This window comes from Aythya ferina, assembly GCF_964211825.1.
Source record: "Aythya ferina genome assembly, chromosome: 37".
NCBI classification, from domain to species: domain Eukaryota; kingdom Metazoa; phylum Chordata; class Aves; order Anseriformes; family Anatidae; genus Aythya; species Aythya ferina.
This window is the reverse complement of record NC_140334.1, coordinates 412223-429666: the sequence shown is the minus strand read 5'-3', so window position 1 is coordinate 429666 and position 17444 is coordinate 412223. Positions and strand designations below refer to the sequence as shown.

Sequence of the window (17444 nt, the reverse complement as noted above, 5' to 3'; positions counted from 1 at the left end):
TAAGCCCCACTCCCAATTAAGCCCCTCCTCTAATTAACTCCCCAATTAACCCCTCCCATCCAAAACCCATTACTCCTCCCCCCAATTAACCCCTTCCCCCAACGAAGACCCCACCCCATTAAGCCCCGCCCCCTTTTAGCCCCGCCCCCTCCTCATTCCCTGGGGGGAGGGGGAGCGCCGCAGCCCCTCCCCCACACGCGGGGAGCTGCAGGGCGGGGGAGGGGCACCTGCACAGGTGAGGGGGGCGGGGCCAAAAGGGGGCGTGGCCACAAGGGGGCGTGGCCACACCCCGGAAGCGGGAAGCCGGCAATCCCGGAACCCGGATCGCAGCGGCCGGAGCCCCCTCGCCCTTCCCCCCCCATCTTCCCCCCCCCAACATGGCCGCCGCCGCCCCCCCCCTGCTGGGGCTGGGCCTGGGGCTGGGCCTGGGGCTGGGGGCGGCCGCGGGGCTGTGGCGGGCGCGGGAGAGGGAGGAGAGGGAACGGCCACGGGCAGCGTTCAGGGCCAGGATGGCGGCACACAGGGGGGGTGAGGGGGGAGGGGGGGAGGGGGGGTGAGGGGGAGGGGGGTGGGGGGAGGGGGACGGGGGGTGGGGAGGGTGAGGGAGGGGGGAAGGGGGGAGGAAATGGGGGATTTTGGGGGGGGAGGGGAAATGGGGAGGTGGAGGGGAGGTGGGGGGTGGGGAGGGGGAAAGGGGGAAGGGGAGGGGGGTCGGGGGGGAAAACGGGGGGATTTTGGGGGGGTTTGGGGGGGAAATGGGGAGGGGTGGGGGAGGGGAGGCGCAGGGGGAGGGGCCGGGAGCAGGTGCAGGGAGCAAAGAGCGAGGGGGCGGGACTTTGCTCATGGGGGCGTGGCCTCACGCATGGGAGCGACCAATGGGGGAGGACTGGGCGTGGTTTCGCCATGTGGGCGTGGCCTCCCGACGCCCCGCCCACCCCCTCCCCAAGGCTGCGGCGAGCGCCTGGAGAACACCATGGAGGCCCTGGAGAAGTGAGTGGGCGGGGCTTCCACGCTGACCACGCCCACCCTGACCACGCCCCCCACCTTGAACACGCCCACCTTGACCATGAGGACCTTGAATTAAGCTCCTCCCCCAATTGAAGCCCACCCCAATCAGGCTCCTCCCCCCAATTAAGCCCCACCCCCAATTAAGCCCCTCCTCCCATTACCTGCCCCATTAAACCCCTCCCATACCAAACCCACCCCCATTAATCCTCCCCCCCAATTAACACCCCAATTACCACGCCCACCCTGACCACGCCCCCACCTCTGACCACGCCCCCTCTAACCACGCCCCCACCCCGGCCACGCCCCCCAGCGCGGTGGCACAGGGCGCGGAGCTGCTGGAGCTGGACGTGCGGCGCACGCGGGACGGGGCCGTGGTGCTGAGCCACGACCGGGGGCTGCGGCGCCAGGCGGGGCTGGACCGGGACCTGGCCCAGCTGGACTACCAGGTGGGACCCCAAAACCGCCGTGATTCGCCCCGAAACGGGACACGGGGCAAAGAGTCCCGATCCGCAAGGGTTTGGCCCCAAAACTGGCCCCGTCCGCAGGAGCTGCCGCCCTACCGGGAGGAGCTGGAGGTGACGTTTTCACCAGGTGAGGGGATGGGGGGGATTTGGGGGGAATTGGGAGGATTTGGGGGGGGATTTGAGGGGAATTTGGGTGGGATTTGGGGGGATTTGGTGCAGATTTGAGGGTTGATAGAGGGCGAGAATTTGGGTGGATTCATGGGGATTTTGGTGCCGATTCGGGCCAGGCGTTGACCTGGGGGGTGCTGCCGGGGGGTCTTTGGGGCCGATCACCCCCCTACACCCCATTTACCCCCCATTTACCCCCCCCCCCCCCACCCAAGGGTGCTTCTCGCGGGGCCGTGACCGCCGCATGCCGCTGCTGGCCGAGGTCTTTGCCCGCTTCCCCGGGGTGCCCGTCAGCATCGAGATCAAGGACGACGACGACGAGCTCATCCAGCAGGCCAGCCCTCATTTGCATATGCTAACGAGAAGGGGCGTGGCCTGCTGACGCCACAACCACGCCCCTTTCCCCCCCTTCCCCAGGTGGCGGAGCTGGTGCGGCGCCACGACCGCGCCTCCATCACCCTCTGGGCCTCCTTCAACCACCGCATCCTGCGCAAGTGCCGGGCGGCGGTGAGGCCACGCCCCCTTTCCGTGACGTCACGCGCCCCCGTGACGTCACACACCAACCCTATGACGTCACGGCCCCCCGGTGATGACGTCACGCCCCCGTTTTCCAGCACCCCGCCATGCCCTACGGCTTCTCGCCCCGCCGGGCCCTGCTGGCGCTGGCCGCGCACCGCCTGGGGCTGCTGCCCCTGCTGCCCCTGGGGGAGGCCGTGCTGCTGGGACCCCTGCCCGCCATCATCAACAGGTGTGTTTGGGGGAAATTCCGGGGGTTTTGGGCAAATCCGGGGGGTTTGGGGTGAAAAACTTCAAGGCGGTTTGGGTGGGGTTCGGGGGTGGTGGGGAGGTGGGGATGGAGGCAGATATGGGGGGATTTGGGGGGGTAATTTGGGGGTTTTTGGGGTAGTTTGGGGGTTTTGGGGGATTTGGCGGGTTTTGGGGGATTTGGGGGGGGTCCTGCAGCGTGGTGCCCCCCCCCCAGGACACCCCCAAAATTCTCCCCCCCCCCCCCAGGACGTATTTCCCGGTGCCGAAAGGAATCCTGGGGCAGGCGCTGGCCCTGCTGGCTGACAAGTGAGTGTCCCCCCCCCTTATGACATCATAACCCTCGTGATGACATCATATCTTCCATGATGATGTCATACCCCCCCCCCCCCAGTGACATCATATGGTGATGTCATGGACCCCCGACCCCCCCCCCAGGTTCATCGTGACCAAGGGGCTGCTGCAGGAGCTGCGGGAGCGCGACATCCAGGTGGGATTTGGGGGAAATTTGGGGGATTTGGGGGGTTTTGGAGGGGTTTGGGGGGATTTGGGGGAAATTTGGGGTATTTGGGGGGTTTTGGAGGGGTTTGGGGGGGATTTGGGGGAAATTTGGGGGATTTGGGGGGTTTTGGAGGGGATTTGAGGGGATTTGGTGGGGATTTGGGGGATTTTAGGGTTTTGGAGGGGTTTTGGGGGGATTTGGGGGAAATTTGGGGGATTTTAGGGTTTTGGAAGGGTTTTGAGGGGATTTGGGGGCGATTTGGGGGGGATTTGGGAGGGATTTGTGGGCAATAAGGGAGGGTTTGGGGGGGATTTGGGGGAAATTTGGGGGATTTGGGGGTTTTGGAGGGGATTTGGGGGGATTTGGAGGGATTTGGGGGCGGATTTTGTTATTTTGGGGGGGTTCGGGGATGGTTTGGAGGGATGTAGGGATTCGGGGGGGGGTTGGGGGCGGTTTTGGGGATATTTCAGAGGATTTTGGGTGTTCCCCCGCCCCCCCAGGTGGTGCTGTGGGTGCTGAACGAGGAGCGCGACTTCGCCGACGCCTTCGCCCGTGGCGCCAGCGGGGTGATGACCGACTACCCGGGGCGGCTGCGGCGCTACCTGGACGCCCACCCCCTGCCCTGCCCAGTACAGACCAGTACAGACCAGTACAAACCAGTACAAACCAGTACAAACCAGTAAAAAACCACTACAACCCAGTAAAGAAAGACCCAACGCAACCCAACCCGACCCAACGCTGGGCGGGGCTTCACTCCGAAGGGGGCGTGGCTCAGGCCTCTTTCGGCGACTCCTCCCCGTTAGGCTCCTCCCCCTCGTTAGGCTCCGCCCCCTCGTCAGGCTCCGCCCCCTCCTCCATCCGCTCCCGGTAGCTGCGCTTGAAGAAGCCGCACTGGGGGGAGGCAATTTGGGGGGGGGGGGGCGGGGTTAAGACCCGATCACGTGACCCCACCGCGTGACCCGTGATCCCGTGGCCGTCACGTGACGCCCCCCCACCTTGAGGAGGCCGATGGCGATGAGGATGAGGAGCAGGAGCCCCCCCACGCCGCTCCCCACGTAGACCAGCAGGAAATTCACCACCGGCACCAGCTCCACCTCCGTGGCCCCCTATGGGGGGGGACACGAAAAATTTGGGGAGGGGGTCAGAAAATTGGGGACCCCAAATTTTGGTGCTTTCCCCCCAAAAAACAAACCTGCGCCCAGGAGAATTCGGTCCCCAAGGTGCTGGCGAAGCGCTGGGGGGCGGCGAAGGAGAACCAGAGGCCGGAGCAGAGCCGGGGGCGGGCGGCGGCCTGAGGGGGGCGGGGCTTAGCGGGACACGCCCCTTCTGCAGAGACACGCCCCTCCCGCTTCCGGGCACGCCCTCTTTTTGGACACTCCCCCCCCCCTTTCTTGGGGTTCCTCCCCCCTTTGTTTATGCCAAGTCCTTGGATTGTGCCCTGCCCCCCCTGGAGCCCCGCCCCCTTGGAGCCACACCCCCTGGGGCCACACCCCCTCGGGGCCACACCCCCCTTGGAGTCACGCTCCCCTTAGAGCCACGCCCTCTTGGAGCCACGCCCTCCAAAGCCACACCCACCGAAGCCCCGCCCCTCTGGGCCACACCCCCGGAGCCACACCCCCGAGGCCCCGCCCACCCTCTAAGCCCCGCCCCCTCACCGGGATGCTGGGGGGGGGCTCCACGCGGGCCTCCAGCAGGACGCGGGCACCGCCCCACAACGGCCCCAGGGGGCAGTGGAACAGGAGGAAGTCGGGGGAGGGGCAGGCCTGGGGGGGGCAGGGGTGAGGGGGGGCCCTGCCCCATAGCCCCGCCCCCACCCCATACCCCTCCCCATAACCCCCCCATAACCCCATAACCGCCCATAACCCTATAACCACACCCCATAACCCCACCCCATAACCCCAAGACCCCTTGACCCCATGACCCCATAACCCCCCCCATAACCCTATAACCACACCCCATAACCCCAGCTCATGACCCCATAAACCCCCCCTTAACCCCACCCCATAACCTCATGACCCCTTGACCCCATAACCCCATACCCTTACCCCATGACCCCATACCCCCTCCCCATAACCACCTAACCCCATGACCCCATAACCCCCCCCATGACCCCACCCCATAACCCTCCCCCATAACCCCAAGTCCCCTTGACCCCATAACCCCCCCCCATAACCCCATAACCCCACCCCATGACCCCTTAACCCCATAACACCCCCCATAACTCCACCCCCCCATGACCCCTTGACCCCCCCATGACCCCCCCATGACCCCCCCACCTTTTCCATGCTCCTCTTCAGCTCCAACCCCCCGTCCTTGACCTCACCCTCGTCCTTTGGCTCACACTCAGCGCCTCCCTCCTGGGGGGGGGATTTGGGGTCAAACGGGGCCCCTCTGTTGGGGTCCTCCCCATGGGGAATGTTTCTGGGGGGGTCACCCCAATTAGGGCCGGGGGGGGCTCTCACCACGTGGACGGAGTGGGCCCAGCGCAGGCCGTGGGGCAGGGAGCGGGGCAGGAGCACGAAGGCCACCAGCGATGGGGGGGGGGCGCCGGGGGGGGCTGGCAGGAGGGTGTCCAGCTGCGGAGTTTGGGGAGGGGGGGGCCTCAGGAGATGAGATAATTTGGGGGTTGTTTTTTTGGGGGGGGTATTTTTTGGGGGGGTCCTCACCTGGTAGCGGTGCCGCAGGACTTTGGGGCGGGGGTCGTCGGAGGTGAAGTTGAGGTAGGAGGTGGAGTTCTCCTGCCTGGGGGGGGCAGAATTGGGGGTGGGGGGTGATAATTTGGGGGGGGGTGTCCCAATTGGGGGTGTCCCGTTTTGGGGGGGGTCTCACCATCTGGCCACGATGCTGACGGCGTAGTGCACGGGGACGTGCCAGGTGACCACGTTGTCGCTCAGGTTGGCGGCCGGCTCGTTGTCACTGCGGGGGGGGCAACCGCGTCACCCCACCCCCAAATTACCCCCCCTCACCCCCAAATTACCCCCCCCACCCCCAAATTACCCCCCCCCCCAAATTATCGCCCCCCCACCTGCTGGCGTTGGCCGTCAGCTCCAGCTGCTCGTCCCACGAGCTGTTCTGCAGGACGTCGAAGATCACCTCCAGCACCACCTGGTTGCACAGGGGGGGCTCAGCACCGTGCCCCCCCGCCCCATGGTGCCCCCCCCCCCATGGTGCCCCCCCCCCATGGTGCCCCCCCCTCACCTGGCTGTCGCCGCGCAGCACGGGCCGGCTGACGTTGCAGCCCAGGTCTCGGGGCCCGGTGGCCGTGGGCGCCCCCTGCTCCTGGCAGCTGACGGCCACGGGGGAGCTGCCCTAAAATTGGGGGGGGGGACACAAGGTGGTGTGGGGGGGTCCCAAATTGGGGTGGGCTGGGGGCGGGAGGGGCCCCAGTGGTGACAGCCCCCCCTGGACGGCGCCTCGCCGGGGTCGGCCTGGCAGTGCCCAAGGTTGGCCCGGGGGGGCCCGGCTGGGTTTGGGGCGCTGCCCCCCCCCCCCCGCCCCCCCTGGGGTGGGAGCCGGGGGGGCTCCCCGGGGAGAGAAGCCCCCGGCCTCACCTGGGTGGCGCCGGCCCTGCGGAAGGAGAGCCCCCGCGGGTGGCGGAGGCGTAGGGTGGCCCCGTAGGCGTCCTCCCCCCGGTTCCACAGCTTCAGGGCCACCGCCAGCCCCACGCCGGGCGCCCCCACCAGCACCGCGCCCCCCGGCAGCTCGCGGACCCCCAGGTCGGCCTCGCACACCTCGTCGGCCCCGCAGTTCTTCTCGAAGGGGATCTGGGGAGCGGGGACTGGGGTTGGGGCCGGCCCCGCGTCCCGCTGTAGGGTCGGGGTCGGGCTGGGCCCCCCCCCCCGAGCCCACCTCGGCCCATCCCGCGGTGCTCTCGGGGTTGAGGACGAGGCGGGGGGCGTCCCGAGGGTCGTCGGGGTGCAGGGAGAAGTTGACGGCCACGCGGATGGAGGTGACGAAGTCCTCGAGGCAGGTCTGGGGCGGGCAGGGGGGACCCCGTCAGCGGCATCCCCCCCCCCCAGCATTTGTGGGGTTGCCCCGGGTTGGGTCCACCCAACTATGGGGTCACCCATCACGGAGCCCCTCGCTATGGGGTGACCCATGACCCGGAGCCCCTCACTATGGGGTCACCCATCACGGAGCCCCTCGCTATGGGGTCACCCATCACGGAGCCCCTCGCTATGGGGTGACCCATGACCCGGAGCCCCTCACTATGGGGTCACCCATCACGGAGCCCCTCGCTGTGGGGCCACCCACCACCAGGAGCACCCCAAGACGGTTTTGGGGCGGTTGGGGCCGTACCAGGACGCGCAGCGTCTCCTCCAGGCACCGCGTCTCCTCCCCGCGCAGCTCCAGGCGCCCGTCCCAGCGCCGTCCCCCGGCCCCCAGCACCCCCCGGCCCCGAACCCGCTGGGGGTCCACGGCCACGTGGAAGGCGAGGGGCACCACCAGCCGTCCTGGGGGCGAAAGGGGCACGCGGGGGGCTCAGCGGGGCTGGGACCGCCCCCCCGCCCCAGGGACCCCACCCCAAGGACCTGTGTAGGACTTGGTGTCCAGGCGGGGCTGGAGGCAGAGCCGGAGCCGCACGCGGGGCCCGGCCGTGGCCGAGCAGTCGACCGCGCGCACGGGGATGAGCGACGGGGAGAAGCTCAGCAGCGGGGTCACCGTCAGGATGGGCAGCGAGCTGGGGGGACGGGGGTGCGGTGGGGGCGGCCCCAGCACCGGCACGGTCCGAGGACGCGTCTCTGTCCCATGCCAATGCCACCGCGACCCCATCCCAATCCCAATCCCAATCCCAATCCCAATCCCAATCCCAATCCCAATCCCATCTCCTTCTCCATCTCCACTTCCACCCCAATCCCTTCTCCACCTCCATCCCATCTCCATCTCCACCCCAATCCCACCCCCATGATTTCCACCCTAATACCACCCTAATCCCGCCCTAATCCCACCCCAATCCCGCCCTAATCCCACCCTAATCCCACCCCAATCCTACCTCCATGATTTCCACCCCAATCCCACCCTAATCCCACCCCAATCCCACCCCAATCCCACCCTAATACCACCCTAATCCCACCCTAATACCACCATAATCCCACCCCAATCCCGCCCTAATCCCACTCTAATCCCGCCCTAATCCCACCCCAATCCCACCCCAATCCCACCCTCATCTCACCCCAATCCCACCCCCATGATTTCCACCCCAATCCTGCCCTAATCCCGCCCTAATCCCACCCCAATCCCACCCCTAATCCCACCCCTAATCCCACCTCAGCACCACCACGTGCCCCTGGGCCCCCACGGCCAGGTCGACCATCCCATCCCCGGTCACGTCCATGGCCCCGTCCAGCGCCTGCCCGAAGTAGCGGATCCCGAAGCCCCCCGCCCGGCCCTCCAGCCGCTGTGGGGTGGGATTGGGGGGGTCAGACGCGTCCCCAAAGCGTCCCCCCCCCAAGTCCCCCCCCCCCAGGTCCCACCTGGCTGTAGCGTGGCTCCACGCCCCCCTTGCACCCGGGGAAGATGTAGACGGCGCCGTGCTCCTCGTCCTCCATGGGGGCCCCCACGGCCACCTCGGCCACGCCGTCCCCGTCCAGGTCGCCCAGCGCCGCCAGCGCCGCCCCAAAACGCCCCAGGGGGTGCCCGGGGGCTCCCGAGAGCTCCCCGGCCTCCTTCAGCCGATCCTGGGGGGGATCGGGGGGGTTGGAGGGGTGTCAGGATGGGGTGGAGGGGGGTGGGATTGGGTGGGATTGGGATTGGGATTGGGATGGGGATGGGATGGGGATGGGGATGGGGATGGGATTGGGATTGGGACTGGGATGGGATTGGGATGGAATGGGATTGGGATGGGGATTGGGATTAGCTCCGCCCCGCCGGTCCCCCTTACCTTCTCCCAGGCGTAGAGGTGCACGCGCCCCCCCCGCCGCCCGTCGTAGTGCAGGGGGGCCCCGACCAGCAGCCCCTCGCTGGCCCCGTCCCCGTCCCCGTCCAGGGCGCAGAGCGTGGCCCCGAAATACGCCCCCACCTACGAGACACCCGCTCAGGGGGGGTCCCCACGACCCCCAGGACCCCCCCCCCGACCCCCCCAAATTCTCACCTGCTCCCCAGGGAGGCTCTGCAGCTCCTGCCAGTCCCCCCCGGCCGCCTCGAAGACCACCACGCGCCCCACGTGCCCGTGCCGGGGGGCCCCCGCCGCCAGCAGCGAGCGCCCCGGGTGCGGGACCCCCACCACCGAGTAGCCTTGGGGGGGGGGCACCAACCCAGTAAGTGCAGCCCCCTCCCCAGTTTGGGCTCCCCAGCCCTGACAGCCCCCCAGTTCCCCCAGTTCGGCCCCCAGCATCCTCCCAGTTCCCCCAGTTTGACCCCCAACATCCCCCCAGTTCCCCCAGTTCGCCCCCCAACATCCTCCCAGTTCCCCCAATTTGACCCCCAACATCCCCCCAGTTCCCCCAGTTTGCCCCCCCACATCCCCCCAGTTCCCCCAGTTTGCCCCCCCACATCCTCCCAGTTCCCACAATTTGCCCCCCCAGCCCCCAACACCCCCCCATTTCCCCCCCCATTTCCCCCTCCCCATTAACCCCCCATGTACCCCCCCATTATTTCCCCCCATTATTTCCCCCCCATTATTTCCTCCCCATTATTTGCCCCCTCCCCCATTATTTCCGCCCCCATTATTTATTTGCCCCCCCATTTTTTGCCCCCCCCCATTACTTGCCCCCCGTACCCAGGTAGGTGTCGGTGAGGTTTTGGGCCAGGGAGGGGCTGGGCACGAAGAACTCCGGCCCCGGCCCCATTTGCAGGAAGCCCCCGGCCCAGTTATCGGCCCCCACCACCCCCGCCACCTGCCGGCCCTGGGGACAAGGGGATGGGGGGGTCACACCGGGGGTGGGGGGGGGTTGGGGGGGTTTTGGGGTGCGACACGGGGGTTTTGGGAGGTGACACGGGGTTTTGGGGGGGGTTTGGGGGTGACACGAGGTTTTGGGGGGTGACATGGGGTTTTGGGGGGGGTTTGGGGGTGACACGAGGTTTTGGGGGGTGACATGGGGTTTTGGGGGGGGGTTGGGGGGTGACACGAGGTTTTGGGGGGTGACACGGGGTTTCAGGGGCTGACACGGGGTTTTTTGGGTTGGGGGGGTTCTTTTGGACCCCATGGGCGCCCCCTCCTCACGTTGACGGCGGCGACGCTGAAGCCGCTGGAGGAGAGCTCGAGGTGGAAGCGGTTCTGGTCGCTGGTGCCTGCGGGAAAGGGGGGGGGGGATTTTTGGGACCCCCACATTTTTGGGGGGGTACCAGGAGGTGGTTTAGGGGCCGGGGGGGCACCTTCGATGTCATAAATCTTGGCCTGCAGCTCGCGGAAGAGCCCCCGCAGCTTATCGAAGCTGTCCAGCACCTTGACGAACTCGGAGCTGGGCCGCGAGGCGAATTGGCTGAGGTAGAGCTGGGTGTTGGGGGTGTTGAAGTTGTTCCCCACCTGCGGGCAGCATGTGTGGGGGTCACCCCCGCCCCCCGAGTTGTCCCCCCGAGCCCCCCGGCCCCCCGGCCCGCACCCCGATGATGTAGCGCATGATGCCGCGCTCCTCGGCCTCCTGCACGGTGCCGGTGTCGGTGGCGTCGCCGTCGGTGATGATGATCATCACCCGCTTGGCCCCCGCGCGAGCCCCCTGCTCGGGGGTGAAGATGTTCTCCCTGCGGGGTGGGTGGGGTGGCCGTGGGGTGGTGGAGGTGGCCATAGGGTGATGGGGAGGGTGGGGGTGGTTATGGGGTGATGGAGGTAGCCATAGGGTGATGGGGGTGGCCGTGGGGTGATGGGGGTGGCCAAGGGGTGGTGGAGGTGGCCGTGGGGTGGTGGGGAGGGTGGGGGTGGCCATGGGGTGATGGAGGTGGGCATGGGGTGGTGGGGGCAGCCACAGGGTTATTGGGGTGGCCGTGGGGTGGAGGGGAGGGGGGAGGTGGCCATGGGGTGGTGGGGATGGTGGGGGTGGTTGTGGGATGATGGAGGTAGCCATAGGGTGATGGGGGTGGCCGTGGGGGGGTTGCGGGGCCCTCACGCCACGAATTTGATGGCTGAGAAGGTGTCGGTGAGTTGGCGGAGCTGCACCAGGTCCTGCAGCAGCTCCCGGGGCCGGGGCCGCTCGGCGTAGTCCCGCAGCGTGAAGGCCGTCTGCGCCTGGTCCGAGAACTGCACGGCTGCGAACTGGGGGGGCAACGCCGGCCTCTAGCCCCCCGCGGCCCCCCACCAGCCCTACAGAGCCCCACGGGCCCTCTAGAACCCCATAGGCCCTATAGAGCCCCACGGGCCCTACAGACCCCCCTCAGGGCACCCCTGGGTGCTGTCGACCCCAAGACAAGTGGATGGAGCTGTTGCTCAGCTGCTCCATCGCTTCCAGACCCCATAACCCCCCAGACGACCCCATACCCCCCCAACCCCATAATCCCCGACCCCATAGCCCCTCCTCACGCGGATGGAGCTGTTGCTCAGCTGCTCCATCACTTCCACCATGAAATCCCGAATGGCCCCGAACTGCTGGGAGTTCATGCTGTTGGAGCCGTCGAAGAGGAAGGCCAGGTCCACCATGCCCGGCAGGCACCCTGCAGGAGCGGCGGGGTCACCCCGAGCGTATTTTGGGGTGGGGGGCCCCCTCCCCGCGCCCCCCACCCCAAATCCTCACCCTGGAAGCCGGGGAACAGCTCCTGGCGCGGCCGCAGCTCGGGGTCGAGAAGGACGCAGACGCCGCTGACGTAGACGTTGCGGTCGCACTCGCGGGTCAGCCCGGGGCCGCACGCCTTCGTTTGGGGTTGTTTTATGGGGTGGGGGGTTCAGAGCCCCCCCCCGCATCGGCCCCACAGCCCCCACGCCCCCCACTCACGATGGTGCCGTCGCCGTCGCGGGTCAGAGCCATGCCCATGTGGGAGACGGAGCTGTTCCCTGCGGGGGGGGCAGGGTGCTCAGCTTGGCACCAGCCCAATCCCAATCCCAATCCCAATCCCAATCCCATCCCTTCCCATCCCGATCCCTAATCCCATCCCAATCCCAGCCCATCCCAACCCCATCCCCTCCCCATCCCATCCCTAATCCCAATCCCATCCCCAACCCTATCCCAATCCCACCCCAATCCCAATGCCAACCCCATCCCCTCCCCATCCCATCCCTAATCCCATCCCAATCCCAATCCCAACCCCACCCCAATCCCAATCCCCACCTTTCACCACCTCCAGCTCCGTGCACCCCTCGCCCTGCACCTCGCAGCGGTACAGCCGCCCCCCGCCCTCCTCCACCGGCGCTCCCACCACGATCCTGGGGCAAAAAAGTGGTTTTTTGGTTATTTTCGTAGTTTTTTCCTTTAGGGGAGGGGGATTACTTTATTTTTTGGGGGGGTCCTTACCGTGCCCCCGGGAGCTGCAGCACCTGGTGCCCGAAGCTCCGGGACCCGTTGTGGCTCAGGACCCGGTGGGGGCTCGGCCGCAGGTTGAAGCCCCCCAGGGGGGGCAGCACTGGAAATTTTTTGGGGGGATGGGGGTCGTGTGGGGTTAGGGGGGGGTCCTGCCCCTCACACCCCACCCCAAAACGGCCCCAAACACCCGTGGGAAAGCCCCGAAAAGGGGGGGTGGGGGGGGCTGTGGTTAACCCCAGCTTCCTTCCCCCGGCCGTGGGAGAAAAGGGCGGGGGCTCCCAGCATGCCCTGCGGCCACCCCAAAATTTTTTTTTTTTTTTTGGGGGGGGGAAGAGGGGGCACTGGGACCCCCCCCAGCACCCCTCCGTCTGCGTCCTTCAAAGCATCCCAGTGAAATGCCCCCAAATGTGCCCCCTCCCCCAATAGCCCCCCAAATTCCCCTCCCCAGTTTCCCACCCCCAAAAATCCCCCCCCCAAATCCCCCTCCCCAGTTTCCCACCCCAAAAATCCCCCCCCCAAATCCCCCTCCCCAGTTTCCCACCCCAAAAATCCCCCCCCCAAATCCCCCCCCCAGTTTCCCACCCCCAAAAATCCCCCCCCAAATCCCCCTCCCCAGTTTCCCATCCTAAAAATCCCCCCCCAAACCCCTCTCCCCAACCCCCACCTCCCCAATTCCCCCCCCAAATCTCCCCAACCCCTCCCCTAACCCCCATCACCCCCCCATCGTGCCCCCCCCCATTACCAGCCAGCAGGACCCCCACGAGCACCAGGCCCCCGGCGGAGCCCACGCGGCCCCCGCTCGCCCCCGCTGCCGCCATTGCCCCGTTTTCCCCTGAAACCACCCCAAAAAGCCACTTCCTTCCGTGCCCGCGGCGCAGGCGCGATGGGGCCGTGGAGGCGGCATTGGGTGTGGGGGGGGGAGCTGGGAGCTCCCTGAGGGCCCCCAGGGCACCCATGGGTGCTGAAGGGGCCGCCGGGGGCCACCCAAAGGCCCCCCCTGGGCGCCGCGAGGTCCTCCACCCCAAATCGACACCTCCTGTTGGGACCGGGAGCTGCTCGTGGTCCTCTAGAGGGGTCCCAGTGCCCCCCAGAAGCCATCCAGGGACCCCCGCTGTCCCCTAGGATGCTCTGGGTGCCTCATGGGGCGATATAGGGTGCCCTACAAGGACCTCAGGGTGCCCTAGAGACAGAATCACACCACTTCTGGGGTCAGGAGATCTCTGGGGCGACGCAGAGAGTTCAGCTGTACCCAAAGCCTTCCTCTGGGGGCACTTTGGGATGGGCGCAAGGGGCTCTGAACGCGATTTCTGGGGCCCTCTTTTGAATTCCTCTCCCATGCCGGGTCGGGCTATGTTCGGGCTGCTCAAAGAGCGAGCACAGCGGGTCCAGTTGCATGTGGGGCTGCGAGAAGGCTCCCCTGGGGAGATCAGCTGCACCCAAAGGCTTCCACTGGGGGCACTTTCTGATGGGCGAAAGGGGCTCCATGCGTGTGTTCTAGGGTCCCACTTGGGGAGGAACCAGTCAAAGGGAACAGCTTTCTGAAACTGCCAAGTTCTTGTTTGGCAACTCGGTGACTGGTCTGATCTACTTGACAGGTGTAGAGGCAAGTGGACTGCTCTTTCGAAATAATAAAATTAAAAACATGAAGTTTCTCAGACGTGGCAGTGCATGTTTGCAGTCTCTTTATTGCTTTTGCCAGTGGCAGATAACATTTATAAGGGATCGGTCGAAGGGAAGAGCGCCTTCTGGAACCGTGAAGCTCTGTGCTGGCAGCTCGGTGACTGGCTTGGCCTGCTGTCCATCTGCAGAGGGAAGCGGACTGCTGTTTTGAAATTAAAAAATGATAATTAAGAAAATATGGTGCCGCTCTGTGGCGCCTGGAGGACTGCCACTCCGCATGGCAGTTAAAAAGAACGCGGTTTGGAGATGGAGAGCAGCAGAGGTAAGGCAGCTGGGAAGGGAGATGCAAGCATTGCAGCAGGCAGGCTGTGGCTATCACGTGCCTCAGGATGTGCTTTTCGTCTTGTTTCTGCCCTTCCCTCGTGCAGCCTGGGAGAGGTGAAGTCCCCATGTTGTGGAGTGGTCAAAAAGGCGAGAGGGTTGCCAGCCCGCTCAGGTTCCTGCGCCAAAGCTAAGGCAAGTCTTGGAAGCCAAACAGCCTGGTTGCGTGTGCTGCACCTTGTAGACCTACGCCAGACCAAAACCAGGGCTGCTGTTCCTCCTGCTCTCTTTGCCTCTTCTCACGCACGGCGCCTCCCCTTTTCCACGTGCTTGGGGTGGGGTGCAGTGCTGCAGGACTTGCAGGCGTCCTTGCAGAAGGAAAAGCTGTAAGTGAGCTTGTAAAGGCCGTGAAGAACATCGCCTGTGTCCCAGTTCAACCTTGGAATGGAATCAGTCTAGGAGGATTATGGGGGGGCGTTATGGGCGGTGATTGGTTTGCTAAAATAAGGATGGTTTTATTGGGAATATGTGGAGGATTGTTAATAGTTCCATGTTTAATACCTTGTATTACCAGACTAATACACTCGGTTATACAAAAAATGCAAATATCTGCGCTACCTGTTGACCCAGAACCAGGGAGAGAGAAAACCCATTCCCCGATGATCACAAAATCAAACGAAGATCCAAAATTGATATCAATTCGGCAAGTATTGACTCGATTGGAAAGGAAAACACGAATCAATACCATGAAAAAGGAGATGGGGGATTGTGAAATGTGTTCATCTGATTCGTGTCAATATGCAACAATGCTAGGGCCGCGTGATATGATGAGATGTGACCTTCTGTCTTACATACCCTTGTATAACCACAAGTCTAAGGAAAACAGAGCGGTTAATGTATAGAGTTCTTGTATCTTGCAAAGGAATGGTCCAGCAATTCGGGTCAACAGGGGATAAGAGAGCAAAGGGGTTTCAGAATAACTGCTAACTGTTAGGACTATTGCATGGGGCACTATGCAAGTCTCTGCCATCCAGCCAAGACGAACAAAGGAGAAGGACAAGGGAAAAGCCTGGGAGGAAGACTATGAGCCTTCAGTACGAGAGACCCCCAGAGGGACCACCGGAGACTGATAACGCACGCGCCAGTGGGCGGCGGGTTTGGATTCCAGGAACTAATTATAATAACCCTGTTTTTTTTTTTAGAAGTAGTAATGAATATGTATCAGCCTAGGAGCATAAAAACCAGCCGCCTGATGTAACTGGTGTACGTCTTGGTGGAGCAAAGACTCCTGGTGCACCCAGTGCTGTTTGCTTACCTCTATTCATTTAATAAATTGTAAACTTTGATTGCAATCCTATTTGGGACTTAGTGATTTATTACAACAGACAACCTTGTAAAATGCAGACAATCAGAATCCTTACCGCCATTAGGTGGAAATCACGGTGTAAGAAACATTACCACCTCGAAGAGTAAAAACCCTCAAAAGAAATGTGACTTGTAACAGGCCAGCAGCTGTGTATTTTCTGTGAAGCACCAGGTAGAGTATGAACCTATTAGAGCGAGTCCAGAGGACATCCATGCGGATGGCCAGAGGGCTGGAACACCTATCTACAAAGACAGACTGAGGGAGTTGGGGCAGTTCAGCCTGGAGAAGAGAAGGCTCTGGGCACACCTTCTAGTGACCTTCCAATACCTAAAGGGGGCCCACGGGAAAGCTGTGGAGGGACTCCTTGTCAGAGCGTGTAGCGATAGAACAAGGGGTAATGGCTTTGAGCTAAAAGATGATAGATTCAGACTAGATGTTAGAAAGAAGTTCTTTACTCAGAGGGTGGTGATGCCTGGCACAGGCTGCCCAGAGGAGCTGTGGATGCCCCATCCCTAGAAGTGCTCAAGGCCAGGTTGGATGGGGCTTTGAGCAACCTGGTTTAGGGGAAGGTGTCCCTGGCCACGGCAAGGGGGTTAGAACTAGCTGATGTTTAAGGTTCCTTCCAACCCAAACCATTCTGTGATTCTAATGCTTGACTCGAGTCTCACCACAGAGAGCATTAGAAATTGCACACAGTAAGCAGGCTACGTTGCAAAGTACAAAGAAAATCAGCTACTGAGAAATACAGTACAAGGGAAGAAACACACCTTTTCCAATCTGCGTAGTTTGCCAGCGGATAAGAACTCATCAATTTTCTCTGCTATTTTAGCACCAACTCCATCCTAAACACTGGGGGAGAAGGAAACACCAGTTAACCTCAAGATCACTTACAGCCAGGAAAAAAAGAAAGCCCCGCAGGAAGAACTACGATGTCACCTAAACCACAACAAAACACTGCTCCATAAGGGAACAAGAGCGTGCAGGGTTCCACACAAGCAGCATAAACACAGCACTTGGACGACTGCGTTACTTATTCTAGCCAAGGCTTTGATTCCTACTGCCCTCCACGTTGAGCAGGGCAGTAAAGCAACGAAGGGGAAACCTGCCACCGCAGAAGCCCTCGGCATGCAGACAGCTGCAGGCCCCAGCTGGCTCTGTGAGACCCCCCCCGGGAACCTCCCCTCACCGCGACACCGCCCCCCCGGCCCCCCTCGGGAGGCAGGGCGCGGACCCCTTCCCCTGCCTTGGCTTCGGCCCCGCTCCGGATCTCGCCGGGGTACCGGGCGCTGACGGACGCCGCCTTCCTGCGGAACAGCGCGGCTCAGGGCTCAGGGCTCAGCGCCCAGCCCCGGCGGGGCCCTGCAGCCCCACGCACGGCGGGGGGGGGAGGCGGTACCTGTGGGCGTTGTACTTGTGGATGGCCCGGTTGCCGTTCCGCTCGTAGCTCGCCAGCTCTGCGGGGAGAAACGCGCTTGGAGCGGCCGAGGCGCGGCGCGGCCCCCCCAGCGCCCCCCCACGCGTCAGCAGGTCCGAGATGCCCGGGTTGGGGCGCCCGGACGGGGCCTTCCACTTGCTCATCGCGGGCGCCGGCACCGGCATGAGGCAACGGGAGGAAATGACGCGAAGGGGCTTCCGGCGGAGATGTCTATAAGCAAGACGGCATTAAGGCGCACGCGCGGCAAAGGCCCTGAGGGCTGCCGGGAGATTTAGTTCTCGGACTCCGGACTTCCGGGACGCCATGTTGGGTGCCCAGAGCATATTGGGAAATTGAGTTCTGGGACTCTGGACTTCCGGGAAGCCATGTTGGGTTCCCGGAGCATGCCGGGAAATGTAGTTCTCAGACT

General features: G+C 64.2%; 4 protein-coding genes across 29 annotated transcripts in view; 2 read left to right on the top strand and 2 right to left on the bottom strand.

Moving 5' to 3' along the window:
- The first annotated feature begins 179 nt into the window (after positions 1-179).
- On the top strand, positions 180-3628 carry GDPD3 (glycerophosphodiester phosphodiesterase domain containing 3). Its single transcript, XM_084502211.1, has 10 exons — positions 180-528; positions 948-990; positions 1319-1454; positions 1554-1599; positions 1856-1974; positions 2058-2147; positions 2255-2388; positions 2655-2714; positions 2844-2895; positions 3408-3628. Exons 1-10 carry the CDS (start codon positions 378-380, stop codon positions 3588-3590), a joined length of 1014 nt encoding a protein of 337 aa, XP_084358337.1. The 5' UTR covers positions 180-377; the 3' UTR covers positions 3591-3628.
- ITGAL (integrin subunit alpha L) lies at positions 3568-13111 on the bottom strand (the record flags this gene model as incomplete). Its single annotated transcript, XM_084502289.1, has 29 exons — positions 3568-3798; positions 3903-4013; positions 4100-4198; positions 4563-4670; positions 5184-5264; positions 5370-5483; positions 5574-5649; positions 5737-5823; positions 5933-6012; positions 6106-6216; positions 6459-6671; positions 6757-6879; positions 7207-7361; positions 7440-7588; positions 8175-8305; positions 8382-8585; positions 8789-8926; positions 8999-9141; positions 9626-9752; positions 10070-10137; positions 10222-10372; positions 10449-10587; positions 10950-11095; positions 11360-11490; positions 11571-11685; positions 11769-11827; positions 12102-12196; positions 12285-12393; positions 13036-13111. 29 exons carry the CDS (start codon positions 13109-13111, stop codon positions 3679-3681), a joined length of 3459 nt encoding a protein of 1152 aa, XP_084358415.1. The 3' UTR covers positions 3568-3678.
- Positions 13112-13958: 847 nt separating this feature from the next.
- Positions 13959-17220, bottom strand: LOC311426063 (uncharacterized protein). 26 transcript variants are annotated; one of them, XR_014686556.1, is made up of 4 exons: positions 16997-17210; positions 16368-16449; positions 15656-15842; positions 13959-14602 (listed from the first exon to the last, which is right to left on the bottom strand). XR_014686556.1 is itself a non-coding variant. In XM_084502214.1 (2 exons), exons 1-2 carry the CDS (start codon positions 17197-17199, stop codon positions 16655-16657), a joined length of 453 nt encoding a protein of 150 aa, XP_084358340.1. In that variant the 5' UTR covers positions 17200-17210; the 3' UTR covers positions 16385-16654. The 26 variants fall into 26 exon arrangements, 1 of the variants encoding a protein (XP_084358340.1); XR_014686558.1 differs by having other exon boundaries at positions 13959-14115; positions 14297-15784; XR_014686559.1 differs by having other exon boundaries at positions 13959-14732; positions 15656-15784.
- Positions 17221-17418: 198 nt separating this feature from the next.
- LOC311426118 (uncharacterized protein) overlaps positions 17419-17444 on the top strand; it is a gene marked incomplete at its 5' end in the record, with an annotated part of 21598 nt that continues 21572 nt past the window's right edge. The window contains one exon of the mRNA XM_084502288.1: positions 17419-17430. Within this exon, the coding sequence (XP_084358414.1) occupies positions 17419-17430 (12 nt within the window). The remainder of the gene's footprint in view (positions 17431-17444) is intronic.